The 15,189-nt window shown below is 34.9% G+C and overlaps 1 protein-coding gene across 1 annotated transcript in view; it reads left to right on the top strand.

The window, feature by feature from the left end:
* Nucleotides 1-2,828: 2,828 nt before the first annotated feature.
* The window catches only part of LOC129228402 (GTP-binding protein REM 1-like), a 36,690-nt gene continuing 24,329 nt past the window's right edge, over nucleotides 2,829-15,189 (top strand). The window contains exon 1 of the mRNA XM_054863080.1: nucleotides 2,829-3,570. Coding sequence (XP_054719055.1) covers nucleotides 2,829-3,570 — 742 coding nt within the window. The remainder of the gene's footprint in view (nucleotides 3,571-15,189) is intronic.

Here is a 15,189-nt window from a genome sequence, read left to right as displayed (position 1 = left end):
AAGGTTTGCAGATTTGATCGTAAATTCCTGACTGGATTTTAGACCCATTTAGTTTTGAAGATGTGGATGAACTGGAAAACTCTTTGCAGACAGAGTTTATGGATTTGAAATTTGATTGTGAATCAAAAATTACACTCAAGCAATACGGTTACGAACTTGCCCGGGTGAAGCTTATGGGTACTTACCCACAACTTTGGAAAAAAAGTTGAACAGCTCCTATTCTCATTCCCCTCAACATATTTAGTTGAAAGAGGATTTAGTTCTGTAGCGCAGCTTCTCACGAAGCAAAGAAATAGATTGTACATCTGCCTCAAAGGGGACCTCAGATTAAATCTCACTAATATAAAGCCAGACATTAAAGCTTTAACGGAGTTCCATAAAGCACAAGGCAGCCATTAAAAAGGTAAAAAAGAACAAATCTTAACAGTTAAAATTTTCAATTTTTTCCGGATTTCAATTTAAAAAAAAGCATGTAACTGAAAAATGTAGTATTCTTATTTTTGCTAAGTATATAAATGACGTTGGGTAATTAAAGCACTTCAAATTACGTTTTTTTTTAGGGGGGGGAGGGGTTAAGAATTAAAAAATTCAGTTTTAAAGCTAATTATTGCTTTATCATGCACATTTCGAATCTTTGAACTAAAATTAGGCGTTCAGTAACATTAATCTTCACTAAAATCAGCGCTATCTAATTTGTGTTTTTAAGGGAAGAACGTGAGGGCCGATAGGTGTAATTTAACTTCCGAAAGGGGCGATGGGCCAAAAAAGGTTGGGAACCACTGGTTTAAATCTATCACTCATACTATGATAAATTTTATTATGTTAACATGGATTGGAATGTTTAAAGTTAATGCCAACTAAGTAAACAACAGTTATATTGTTTTCATTGTGTTTATATTGTCATATGGATATTTAAACCTTGGGATCATGTATCCCTCTAAACGAAGGGATCAAGTATCCCTAACATGCGATTTTTACAAACATACTTTTTCTATTATTAGCAATCTGGTAAGTTACTAAAAATATGACTCAATTATTAAAAACTCTATATTTTAACATAACACTTCTTTATTTATTTATTTTTTTTTTTTTTAAGTTGTATACAACGGAAAGTGTAAACTTCAGAATGATTTCCTAAGAAAAAGTTTCCCTCGACGAATTCACACAATTATTTCTTGAACTAAATCAAAATGACTGAAAAAAACAAGGTATTGCCAGTTTTTATGTACAAGAATAACTTTAACATAATTATCAGGTTTCAAAGCTCTACTTAATGATTTTGGTACATTTTTGGCTGTGTGATTAAGTATCCCCAATCTCACCTAATATGAATACCTCGTTTTGTATATAATTTGTATTATTCAAAACATGAGTTCGTACTGCTCGAAAAAATAAAGTCACTTGCAAGTTTTCATGCGGCATACCTATAAAATATTATTATTTTAGTTTCCTATTTTTTTAAAAAATACAAGCAACATGTAAGATTTAAAAGTGAAGGAAAAAGTTATTTGAAAAAGAAATAAATCACTGAAAATCAAAACAGGTAATAACTCATTCTTGGGGACCCCTAAAAAATCAAAATGTCCGTGTGGGTCAAAATCAAAAGCCAAGTGTTGGGAAACAGTGTTCTAAACTGTCATAAGGAAGAATTTAAAATTTTTTCTTCCAAAAATGACTTCTTACTCTTATATATTCTCTTTTAGTCAAAAGGAGAAAAAAATGAAAAATAAAAGGAAGAAACTATTATTTCGAAACGCAATGCAGCTATTTCATACTAGCAAGAAAGTGGTTTTCTGAAACAGAAGGTGTTCAAGCGAAATCAATCAAAGTTAAAATATCCCAGCGGTCTGGAAACAGAAACAAACGATGAAAGGCTTTAGTGTCTTGTTTTCATACACGTTTGAAAGCTTTACGGGACACGTATTGTTGGGAGGAGGCTCCCAGCAGCTGCTTCGTGTAACTAAATGGCCAGCGGAGGAAATCTCTTAAACTCCTTCCGAGAAAGCGTTTCTAAAAAAACACGAAGGACATTAGCCCGTGTTTACTCGGAGCCGTCAACAGTTGGGCCGCCCCCTCCCTGCACGGGGATTATTTTTGGCAGACGATAACCAGGGAAGTTGCATTTATCTTGGCTGGCATCGAGTGACGTCACTCTCCGTTATTGGACCATGAAGCTCATGACGCGCCTCACAGCACCCCCCAAAAGTGTGTCGGCCCCGGGGACACTTGCCAAGAACCATCTGCGAAACTCGGGAAATAAGTCGACACGTTTCGTACATGCAAGAGAAGTGAGCTTAAATCAGTGAAAAGGGGAATTCGATATTACCTTTGAAAAGCTTTGTGCAATTCTTGTAAGAAATGCTTTTAATATGATCACAGAAGTGTGAATTATATGTTCGGAGAATATAAGTAAGCAACCTTGGATTCATGAACGAGTTGGATTAGGGACTTTTCTGAAGGCCACCAAGGAATCGAGTAATGTATTGTTGAAAAAAATTTCCTCACATCAAACGATCTCCTCTTGTTTTGTCCGATTGCTGCAAATGGATACTTCACATGACATGCTAACCAATGAAAGTGTGTGAAAAAAAAACTACTGAACGGTTGTTGCTTCACTATGTAATTGTGTTTGACATAGCATCACCATAGGAATTGTCTGAATTTTTTGTCTAGTTTTCTTCCAAACTCAGAACATGTTATTCTCTCTGCAGCATTTTCATTTTGAATAGACAATTAGAAGACTTTGGAATTTTCATAAGGAACATTCACTTTGATCTACATTTGGGTTCACATCATTCATCAATCAAATTATTCCAACTCCTTGAAAGATGTCTCAGTCAAACGTGACAGCAAGGTCGAGTCGTAAATCGCGATCTCCGTCAAAATCTCGTAGTAGGTCATCAGAGAAAATTCTGGGTTCTACGACAGACGATTCGGTACAGAAAGACAAACTCTCCACACCAAAATTCCAGATGGTCACCAAGAGTCCAAGCCCCTCACGTCGGAGGGCATCGGCCATCCACTTACCATCTTCCTCTGGTCTGCAGGCTGTAGCAGACGATCGCCAGCACAGACGTTGCAGATCCTTGAAAAACAAGCGGGGGGCTTCGAGAATTCCCCACTCTTCAAGTAGCTCTCAGTTGGCACCTTCAAACATCAGGCATTCCCTATCCGGAAATCAGTTGCAGGATCTTCAACTCATGCCCGGTTGCACACGGTCCAGCATCAGTCACTCCCTGTCCATCCCATCTGGGGAAGACCTGCAGGACCTTCACCTGGTGCGCAATTTCAGTCTTACGTCCAAGGGTATTGTCAACCGAGGAGATTCGTTTCGCTCAAAGTCGAGGTCAACTTCGATTTGCTCGACCCCGTCCACGCCGGGTCTGAGCTCCGAAGAGGCTTTTCCCGCCTTTTCAGCGGCGTCCTGCCCCTCTTCCCCAGAGGGAGGGCCTTCCAACGATGTCCTCAAGTACACCGTCTGGATCATCGGCTGCAATGGAGTAGGGAAGTCATCAATTCGGAAACAGTTCGCCACATCAGAATACATCTGCCAAGACGACAGTTGGCAAGGTAAGACCCTCTCGATGATCTCTCCGAAGGGCGGATTCAGTTTAACATGGAAGCGCGGCAGGGGTCCATCCTCTGGCCAACAAGGGGGGGGGGGGACTGCAGATTTTTCAAACAATGTAATAAGCATTTATATATGTATTAATGCTTTTTGGTGTTTTCCCCGACACATTCACTAGTATATATCCTTTGTCCCCGGACGGTGGAACCTAAGGCTTCTAGCTAAGTGGTGGGGTGTGTGCGGAGAAAAGTATATATCCTTTGTTCTTCCCCCTTCCCCCACCCAACTCTCTGAAAAATTTTGAAATGACGGGACTAGGGGAAACATCTTAATCATCGAAATTTAAAACTTTTTCACGTTGTATGAGAAGGGAATTGTGTGTAATAACATACTTTTTCAAAAGAAAGACAATTTTTGTGGAAGTTTGGAGAAAAGGAAAGTGTTTTTGACCCTAAACTTCCTAGCATTACTTTCGTAGCGGTATTAATTCAATTAAACACCAATGACTTTCCCTTTTCAGTGAGCTCTCAAAGAAGAAATATGGGCCATTCCACGGAAAACGGTAATTTTGTCCCGCAACGCCTCATATATTTCACTAAAAACAATACTTTAAAATACTAATGAACAAATTTTTTCTGCTTAACAAATTACAAACTTATGTATAATTTCTTAAGCAAAAATTTTTATCATTACCCTAGGGCGCCCATATGCAAAATTTAAGGGAGCTCAGATATTTCCCCCATGGTTTAGCAGGATATTTTCCTAATATAAACCGATTTCAGTACAGATTAGAGTTATTAAAGTTTGACATTTTTAATAAATTATTCGTTAATGGCTGGAGAAGAAATGTTTTTGCATTTTTTCAAAGAAAAAATTACTAAAAACAAGGAAGTTCCAATTTCTAGGGGGGGGGCTTGAGCCCCCTCTTGCCCCCCTATGAGGGCGCCCTTGTACATTACCTTTTAAAGTTATTACCTACTTTTTAATGAAATATATGAAGCATCACATGCGGGACAAAGGGTTGAATTTTTCGCGGAATGGCCCATGTACACTTTCAAAATCCGTCACAAAATTACAAGAGCGAAATTTATTGGTAAACTTTTTTACTTTTTTTTTTTTTTTTTAAAGCAACGTTCGTTTTTTCAAAACCTTTCATAACAAAGATCTCTGTTTTAAACACAAATACAGTGCTGTTATATGAAAAATTACCTTTAACGGTAAAACACCTTTTATTATTAGTTATTAGCATGCCAAAAGGCAATTTATAACGTGTAATCTGCAATCTTTAGGAGTTAGGATTTTGAAAGAGGGAAAAATGTTATCTAATTGCATTGCCGCATCCGCGTGAAACCGAGACTTATTCGCGTAAAATAAAATCTCATCAAAAACAATCCTGTTGTAAAAATTTCCCCACCAAGAAACCCTTTAACTTTTCCGCACAAAAAAGAAAACCTGCATCCTAAACCCAAAAACCCTCAGCCATAAAAAGTTATGATATCTAGTTTGCCCGCCAAGTATCTGTCAAACTATCATCCTCCCTCTTCTCCTTTTTCATCACAGCTACTTCCACTAGAACCTCCTCCCACCTTCAACTCCTCAGAAATATGGATAGATATTTTAAATTGTTTATCTTGTTTGGCGGGAAGCTTTTTGCTCACCAAGCAACCACTTCATTTTGAAAAGCTTCCCGCCAGACAAGATAAACAATTTAAAAGATCTATCCATATTTCTGAGGAGTTGAAGGTGGGAGGAGGTTCTAATGGAAGTAGCTGTGATGAAAAAGGAGAAGAGGGAGGATGATAGTTTGACAGATACTTGGCGGGCAAACTAGATATCATAACTTTTTATGGCTGAGGGTTTTTGGGTTTAGGATGCAGGTTTTCTTTTTTGTGCGGAAAAGTTAAAGGTTTTCTTGGCGGGGAAATTTTTACAACAGGGTTGTTTTTGATGAGATATCACATCTTTTTGCATTGATATTATTACTTTGTCTGTATTTTTAGAATTGAGATCATCAAGTCAAAAAACAACTGAAATTTGAAATTTCAATTGAAACAACGCTGTTTTGTGTTTTTAAGGAACAATAATGGCTAGCCTAATTTTACGTCAAGTTATTTTCTGACTATTAAGATTCTATGTTCATTTTGTGAGAATTGGGCGGTTTAAATTTTATTACAATTCTTGTATCCTCTCTCTGTTGCAAAGAAAATTTCTTGGATAATAAAATACTATATTTTAAATTGTATTGCTTTCGAGTATTTTACATCTTCGCAATAAATTAGTTTCTTTATTTGACAGATTATTCAACATTTTCATGAATTCTTTAAATGTTTTACAGTTTGAGGGCTATTTTGATCAGAGGCGTAGCTAGACCCGACTTTCGGGGGGGGGGGGTTACTTCTTTATATATATATATGTGTGTGTGTGTGTGTGTGTGTGTGTACATTTTTTTAGTATTGAAAAAAATAAGAGGGAGGTGAATCTTACATACTTTGGGATGGAGTGCCCCAATTCCAATACTTGTGTCAAACAAAACAAAAGCAAAGATTTTTTTTTAATGTTATGCAAAATTCAACTTTTTTTTCTTTTCCCTCCATTTAATTTAAAGTGAAATTTTCTAGCAACGTTCTTGTCAAAACCAGTCTATCCAAATCAGGGGGAAAATCAAATATCTGATGAGCGTGTTCCGTTCATTTCAGTGTGACTGCTTAATTTAGAGGCTAACACACATCTACAAAAGCTGGCAACCCTGAAAACTAATAGATACTTCCATTTCCGCCTGTAAACTGGATGTTTGACTTTCAATCTCATCCATGGTCAGACTATAAAGACTATTTTTACTAACTTGGTTTGCACTAAAAGTTTGAAATAAAATAAAAAAAGACTTCTTGAATTATAACCCGCAAAAAATGAAATTGCTTTTCATATCGTTATATTTATATGTTGCTTTTTATGTATTTACATTTATGCTAATTCTAAAGCAGCTAATAAAATTTGAATGAAAAAAGTTAGGGAAGAAATATAGGCGGTAGAAAGTTATTCGCTCAAATGCATACCATCTGTTCCCCTCTCAAGTCTTTATTTTTAATTTTATTAGCTGCTTTAGAATTTACATAAATATCTATTTGGGAGAGCAACAGCAATTTTCGTGTATTATAAACAGAAGTCTTTTTTATTTTCTACTTTTTAATGCGAACCAAGCTAATAGAAATAATCTAGATTCATTTCGTTTTTAAACATTTTATTCATGTAATGCTATGCAGTTTTTCTTTTGAATTAAAATAAAATTACCTTCAGAAGGGTCCGATGGGACTAATGCTGCTTTGTAGACTGTACTTCGTTTTCTTCAGATAACATTAACTTTCTCTTTTTAGAGCAATCCTTTTCGTCATTTTAATTTTTTTCTTTGGGTTTAAAAAAGCTTGTTATCGGTTTTGCTCGCTTCATTATGCAACAACTTTCACTTAGAATGTACTATTTTAACCAGACTGTACGTTTCCAAAAGAATATGCAGTAAATACTGGCTGAAAAATCAATGTGATTGCAATGGATACTCTAGTTAGCAAAGGTCGTTTTGACTATGATCTATGACACACACGAGACCAGACCAACAAAAACCTCTATCGCTTCGAATTCCGGTTATGCTATCATTTTTGAATTCGAAGCCCAATGATCTTTAAAGCAGCAAACAAAAACATTTTCTTCAACTCAGAAACAGAGGAATTGTCTTCAAGAGCTGAGGAGGCATGGAAAAAAGGGAGAAATGCATTCCACGAATAGGCTTTCCAGGAAGATTAATTAAAGGACAGTCGTTTCGCGCACTTTCTTGGCAGAAGAGTAAAGGGGTGAAATTCACAGGTTTGACATGTAAAAAAATGAACATTTCAAGTTCATGGTTAAAGGTCATTCAAGTTAAAAGCCATTTCGCTCTGTTATCTGGATTACTACTGTTCTTTGGTTGCTCTCTTTCTTAAAATTGTGATTCCTTAGAAAACCGAAATGATTGGAGTGAAAAGAAAGTATAAGTTTTTTTCAAGTGATGAAAAAAGGAAAATCGTAGAATACTGGCCAAGTTAGATTTGCAACAATTGCTAACCTCAAGAGGATAAGTAATGAATCAAAAAAAAAAAAAAAAAAAATCAGGGACCGAAAAGCAATAAAAGACTTTCTTGAAAAGGATATGTTTAAAGTTTCTTTTACTGTCAAAATGATTCCTTTCGCAATAAAGCACTTAATAATGTAATAATAGAATAAATACTTAACAAAACTAATAAAGAGGAATTTTAATCAAGAGCCCATATTGTCTTTAGTATCAATTTCAAATTTTCACCATCATATTTCAAACTTCTATAAAAAGTTTCTTAAAGCCCCCGTATCTCAAAATCTCTTTATCTCGATTTTTTTTTCTTTAATGTGAAATTCGATATATATAGATTCGACTGTATGCAATATTCCCACTGCGCGGCTCATAAAATTAAACATATTTAACAATTTGCAGAATCTATGACAAAGAAAGGCTGCATATACGTGGATTTAATAAATCAATCTCATTTCTAAAGTGAAGTGTCAAATTTTACTCAATTATCAAAAAATTGTCGCAGCAGAGGGAGGCGTCTTTATGATTGAGGGTCACACATGGAGCAGATTTTCAATGGCATTGGGGGGGGGGGGGGGGGGAGCGAAGTGAATTTTTGACCTTTGTTACTCAGAAAAAAGTCGTTTTGATTTTTTCTTTTTTTTCTTTCTTTTCTCTCTTCTTTTTCCCTTTTATTTTGAGACTAACGTTTGGGGGGGAGTTGTCCCCAAACACCCCCCCCCTTAGCTACGCCCCTGATTTTGATCTAGCTTTTCACTTTTTGTTTAATTACATTTTTTCTTAAATCGTGGATTATTTTACGTTTTATGGGATAATTTTAATTGATTGGTGATTTATCTTTTTCTTGATAGAAGTCTTTGTCTTGTTTAATGCCTAGTTTTGTTTAAAAGTTCATTTAAAAAACGAAATACCGCATGTTATCACCAAGCAAAAAAAAAAAAAAAAGCCATTAAATACTTTAAATTTGAATGTGTCAGAAGATCTAAACAACTTTACTCGATGTCAAATCGCGGATATCCCAAATTTGCCATAGCGAATGCGCATGTTGCGCGCGGACTAAGCTCCTTAAAAGTCTTGCTTAAATTAATTGCAAAAAAATTTTCAGCTAACAAATTACTGCAAAGCACGGATATCCACACACGTATTTCATATATTTTCAATTCATTATGTATTGTTTGTGAAAAATCCATTAATTTAGAAAATAAGCAAACCGATAAAAAAGTGCTATTTTTCGCTTTCAATTAAAAAGTTATATGTGCCGTATTCATATGCGTACAGTTTCGTATAATTTGTCACGTAAAATATTGTAATGGTTTAAATCCAATTTCGCGCCGACATTTAAAATTTCTTCCCTCTATAAATATATCAAAACTGAAAAACAGGAAGAAAAGAAATTTTGTATCGGCAAAACTGGGGGGGGGGGGAGGACAGCATTCTAATCTCATTCATTAATTTGTTTCTCTGCTTAAGTATAAACAAACAACATAGCTCATTGGGCTTTCTGTTTTCAGATTCTAAGTCTGCGCGCATGGACAGTCGCTGTGGCAAATTTGTGATATCCGCGATTTAACGTCTAGTTGCAACTGTTGGATGTGTTTTAGTCTTGATTGAATTTCATTTCCTAAGACACATTTGGAATAACTGTTAGACCTGTTCTAACCTTGCAATTGCAGTCCGAGATAAACAAACCCTATGAGCTGAGAGTAAGTACATAAGAATTTAGGGAAAATTAGTGATTTTCAAACTTTAATTACTCCGGCCAATGATGTCCCTGGGGGTTGAATTTTTGTATATGTACTCAATGGCCCCCCAAGAATATGTATACAAAAAATCATTACCGTAGCCCCCCGGGGGGCTGTGATAGAACCCCGGGAAGGTACAATTTGGGGGGTAAAACGAGGGGGGAAAGGAAGGGGGGTCAAATGGCACAAAAGGCACATCAGTAGGGCACAAGGAATGTGTGTGCGAAATTTCAGCTTGATTCCTTTTTTCGTCTGGGCTGTAGCCCTGTCAAAGAAAGCGAAAACTTTTTGGAACAGCGATTTTATAACTTTAATACCTCCTCCCCCTGATGGTCCAGGGGATTGTATTTTGGTTTACGGTATCAGGGGCCACTAAAAATTGAGTGTACTAAAAATCAACTCCGGGGGTCTTCATGGGGCTGAGATACAGAGGGGTGAAAAACCCAAAAAACCCCAATTCGTTCTGTCGCGTAATCTTGTTCTTGGTCGCTTTATTTTCTTTCGTCTTTGGCGGTGGATTTGCTTCTGTTGGCTGCTGACGTTTGGTTTCCTTGGCGGGGCGAGACGCTCCCGCGTCCCGTGATAAAGGTGTCAAATCTTAAACCGTGTATAATCGAAACCGCGTAAAATAAACCCGCGTAAAATGAGGTTCTACTGTACTTAGAAAGTTCATTCCATTAAACGGGATATTCTATTAACCGATATTCAAGTAAGCGGGATCGACTATATGCCTCGCATATCTGATAAAACAGATACGTAAAAAAATAAATAATAAACGAATAAATAAAGATGCAACACGTTTTTAACTAATGCATCTAATATACTTTTTCCATAGAAAAAAAAAAAGAACTCTTTAGCTCGCTTTAAGAAAGAAAAAAAAAGAGATTTAAAAATATAATATCTCTTGAAAATGAATACCTTTTATCAAAAATTAAGTTCTTTCTTTCGGGTGAAGAGGGCGTCGGATTTTTCCAAAGTTGCCAAAAAATAATAATTTAAAATTAATTGTAGTTTCAAAAATTAAAATTTTGTAATTCGTAAATTCAAAATATCAGCTACAGTCTAGTTTTTACGTTTATCAGCAATCCGAGCATCAATTATTTACATTTTGGTACGGTTCATTTCAGTTCATTTATAAAGTAAAAATTAATACAAATATAGGAAATATTTTTGAAAATAAATTCAAATTTTGTGTTATTCAGTTTTCCTAATAAACAATGCACATACTGAACTTTCCACATAATCAATTTACTGTATTACCCCCTCTTCAGCCGACGTGCCGTGAGATTGACCAGCATACCGGGTAATACGAATTTTGAGGCATGCCAGATAATTCAAGGTTCATTTCGAAAGGAAAAAAAAATGAGTTTATGAACGAAAAGACATTCGGCAAAAGCCAAAAATTCTGATTTGTTTACCCTGTTTTTAAGCATCTATATGTACAACTATGCAATCTATTTTAAGTTTTATTTGAATCATTAAAGCTGTATTAAGCTGATTTTGCATGATGATTTGACATGAAAAAGATTTGGTGACGCGTTATTTGAAATTTAATTGTTTTTAAAAATTTAAAACATCGATTTTAAGTTTAATTATATTTAAAGTATAAATTAATCAAGTAGGAAAGATTATAAAGCTTTTTTAAAAAATTTAAAAAAAAATCCGATTTAAATTTTAAAAAAAAATCTGATTTAATCAAAAAATTCCATTTTTTTTAACATGATTTTTTTATACCCTGATAATTATCGTTGTATTCCAAAACTGGGCGGTCATTCCAAGCTCGTCAGCTTGCCAGATCGAGATTCTCGCTTACGTGATTGGTTGTGACGTAGAAATGTCGCAAAGTAGTATTCTAATCTACTCGAACTTAGCTTGCGGCTAGGTTTGATAAGATTAGAATACTACTTTGCGACACTTCTACGTCACAACCGATCACGTGAGCGAAAATCTCGATCTCGCAAGCTACTTTCACTGCTTGGAATGACCGCTCTGATACTATAGGTTTATAGTAACTAAAATATTAAACAATTTTGATTCGAATCAATTAAAATATCTAATAAAGACTACATCAATAGTAGCTTTATATCTCGTTGCACTAAGATTACGATCATCGGACATCGTTAAAAAAATTAAATTTTCTATTTAAAAATTCAATTAATGGCTGATGTTTATCATCTGCAAAGTTGATTTTGAAATTCCCACTCAAAATTATTGGAAAATCATCAAAGCTCTATCCAATTGTATTTTGAAGTAATGCAGAAGCGTCTTTAAAAAAATAATAATAATAAATTTTCATTCAAAAATTCCTGTACATTGCGTTTATAGATTTAGCCGGTGAAATATAAACAGCAATCATTACAATTAGCTGTCCATTTGCAGAGAAGCAACGAAAAACACATATATCACCGATATCAGAAACATTATTGTTTTTCACCTTTCAAAAAATGCCCAAAGCGTATAAAGAAGTTTTCACTTCAAAAGTATTATGTAAGCTTAAAAATGTTTTCTTCTGGAGAAGAAATGTATTCATCCGGGAGGCATTTAAGCATACGGTACTCGAGTTTGGACATGTGAATAACACGCGCTCTTCATTGGTCGAATCGTCTGTCAATCAATTGCCTTTCGCTCCGTCGCCGCTGAAACACGCGCCATGTTGTTCTGAGATGGCCGATACGGATTCGCTCTCGTTCTCCATGAAAATAAAAAGCGAACCTGCTAAGTTTCACAATATTATTGTAGAAAATGATGAAAAGATTTTAATAAGAAGCAACGTCAAGTCCATGGTGGACATAGATACTTGAGTCCGAGAATTTGGAAAGAAAACAAATACTAAGTGGAACACGAGAAATTGATGCCTATCAGGTCAAAAGTTCGTTTACTAATAAGTTTTTTTTTCCCTTCGTCCTTTTTTTAAAATACTTAATTTAACTTTGAATACCTTGATTTTTTTTAAACATGTTATGAACTTTTAAATCAAATTGTGCAGTTATGTTTTCTATAGATTTGTAGTGTTAATAAATGATTAAAAAACAATTATTCATGGCTAATTTATATATATATATATATATATATATATATATTCATATTTCAAAGTAAATTTTGATTAATTAAACTGTTGAACTACAGTGTGATGTATTCCAGGATTTATTAGTACAACACTTGCCATTGGTGTGAAAATATTTTAAATTATTGTTGAATCTATCAATTTCAAAATGTTTTAATTGACAAAGGGAAACACAGCTAAACATCAAAATTATGTATAACATTTCTTATAAAATGCAATTAAAACAGAAAAAGGAGTTATTTTTTATATTTAGGCAATTGCGGTTATTTTTTGCTTATGCTTGACTGAAAAAAAAAATGTTCCCATGAAAATAATTACTATGATAATAATAATAGCTGTAGCTTGTTGTTTTAAAGCCTTATTAAGAGAGATTAATTTTCGTTAGGATGGTTACAAGTTATCTGTGTTTGCGTACATTTTTTGTTTTTTCTCAAAGCTTAAGTAAACCAGAATTTACTTTAAATAACTGGTTCATTTGTGTCAAATCACAGGATTTCAGAAAACACGTACCCAAGGGCGACTTTTAACTACCTTTTTTGGGGGGCGGCAGTGGAGGATGATGCTGACAAATTTTTAGAGTTTTGACCACAAAATTTTTTTGAAACTGCTTAGGTGTCAATAAAAAGCACCAAATCAGATAGCAATAAGGCACCAAATAACTTTACGAATGAATTTTATGAACAATTTAAAAAAAAAAAAAGGTTTCAACCTTTACAACTCAAGATAATTCATGAATTGAATCAAATTTTGTAATTGTTTTCACTTTATTCATAAAATATAGCAACACAAGGGATGTATAGTATTGTGGTCAATTGGGGGGAGGGGGGGGAATGCCCTATGGCCTCTCCTGTAGCTGCCCCAGCGGATACAAAACGCGGATACACACAAGCCCCTAGTAGCACACAATGATGACACAATACTAGCTTTAAATTAGCGTTGAAGTTTGTGACAGCGTGGAACAGAAATTAACTATACTATAAAGGATATGCCTAGCAAACCATTCCAGATAACTTTTCTGAGCTATTTTGAGGGTTTTAAATCATCGTCTTTTTAATGTCTCTTTTAAGTTTGCTTCTGGTTATTGCATCACTCGAGTTTCGGTTGGTATAATTATTCATAGAAACGTTGGAAAACAATTATAATAAGATTATTTTCTAGCAAATTTCACCTTAGCAATGATTGAACAATAAGATAAAAATGAATATTCTTATTTATCCAATCCATACGTATAACAAAACGCCACTTATGCATAAAATTCATTAAAGAAAAAGTTAATGAAGAAGCATGCTCGATTCGCAAGCAACAGAAATCCACAATGTAAACAACAAAATAGTTGCCACTCAAACATAACCTTCTTTTTAAATTCAGAACAAAATTGCGGCCACTACGCTTTCGAGAAACATAAAAAGATAGCAAAACAATTTATTTCTCAACAAAACAATTTATTTCTCAAAAATGAAAAATAAACAACTTATAACACGATGTTTACATTTGGATTTAACGTTCTCGCATCACTTCCAGCGAAAGGCGATTGATTGACAGACGATTCGACCAATAAAGAGCGCGTGTTATTCACATGTCCAAATTCGAGTACCGTATGCTTAAATGCATGCGGGAGAGGATCTAACTCTTGCTCACTCAGAAATCAGATCATGAGACTCACACGCTGCTAACAGTGCTAATGAGGTCCGCAGTTCCCGACGAAATCAACGTAGTAAAGGAACTGAGAGAAGCCGCGCATGCGCTGTATTCCGAATGTCGGTGAGGTGAGTTAACGATGTCGCCAAATGAATGAATTTACCCACCACAAAAATGCTCAACGCGCCTGAAAAAGTCTTCATTTCAAAAAAATAAATAAATAAATAAAGATACTTCAGAAAATAAATAAATAATAGTAAAATGTCGACATTAATAAACAACTTTCATCATCAAAAAAAAAAAAAAAAGAAATTAAATCGTCTGCCGAGCTTTTCTTGCTAAAACATAAAGGACTCCGAATTCCCCGTTGTCAAAAATAGGATGAATAATTTCAAACTTTTGAATGAAAATAAAAACAAATCATATCAACAATCATTATTTCACAGTAAAAATCAGGGCTGCAGAGTCGAACTGATTTTGGGATAAAGGTATCGGAGTCGGTCTTTTTTCCTCAAAGTCCACTACTCTGCCAGTGCTTGCGGAGTGGGAGACGGACGAATTTTTGAATAAAAGAGTCGGAGTCGGGAGTTGAAGACTAAAATTCTAAGAACGCGATTCAGTTATTTTTCCTCTGAGTCTGCACTTCCGTCAAGCCTGCGGAGTCATCAGAGTCGTAGTAGTGAAGTTGGAGTCGGACTGATAACAATTTTTCGCGTTGTCTTTAATGTTAAAAAAAATTTGAATCATCTGACAAATACCCTTAAAATAGCTAAATAAAAAAACCTTTCTGTATAAGTGTTCTTTATCAAGAGTTTTTTCCAACAAAGTTTTTTTGAAGTAATTCCGCCCTTAAGTTTAAGTTTCCCCGTAGGGGCTAATCAGGGGTGATAGTGATGAACTGAAGAAAAATTTCCTGGAAACAGTCTGAAATTTTCGAAAACTATGAAGAAATTCGCCCCCCCCCCCCCCCCCCAGAAACCTTTTCAAATTGCCAAAAAAAAAAATATCATTGAAATCATCGAAAAAAAAAACTATTTTAAAGGTTTTTTTTTTTTTAAATTTCAGTTTCAGAATGAGTTGCCAG

Source organism: Uloborus diversus, chromosome 8, assembly GCF_026930045.1.
Source record: "Uloborus diversus isolate 005 chromosome 8, Udiv.v.3.1, whole genome shotgun sequence".
Taxonomy (NCBI): domain Eukaryota; kingdom Metazoa; phylum Arthropoda; class Arachnida; order Araneae; family Uloboridae; genus Uloborus; species Uloborus diversus.
The sequence above is the reverse complement of the archived record's forward strand: the minus strand, read 5'-3'. Positions and strand labels throughout refer to the sequence as shown.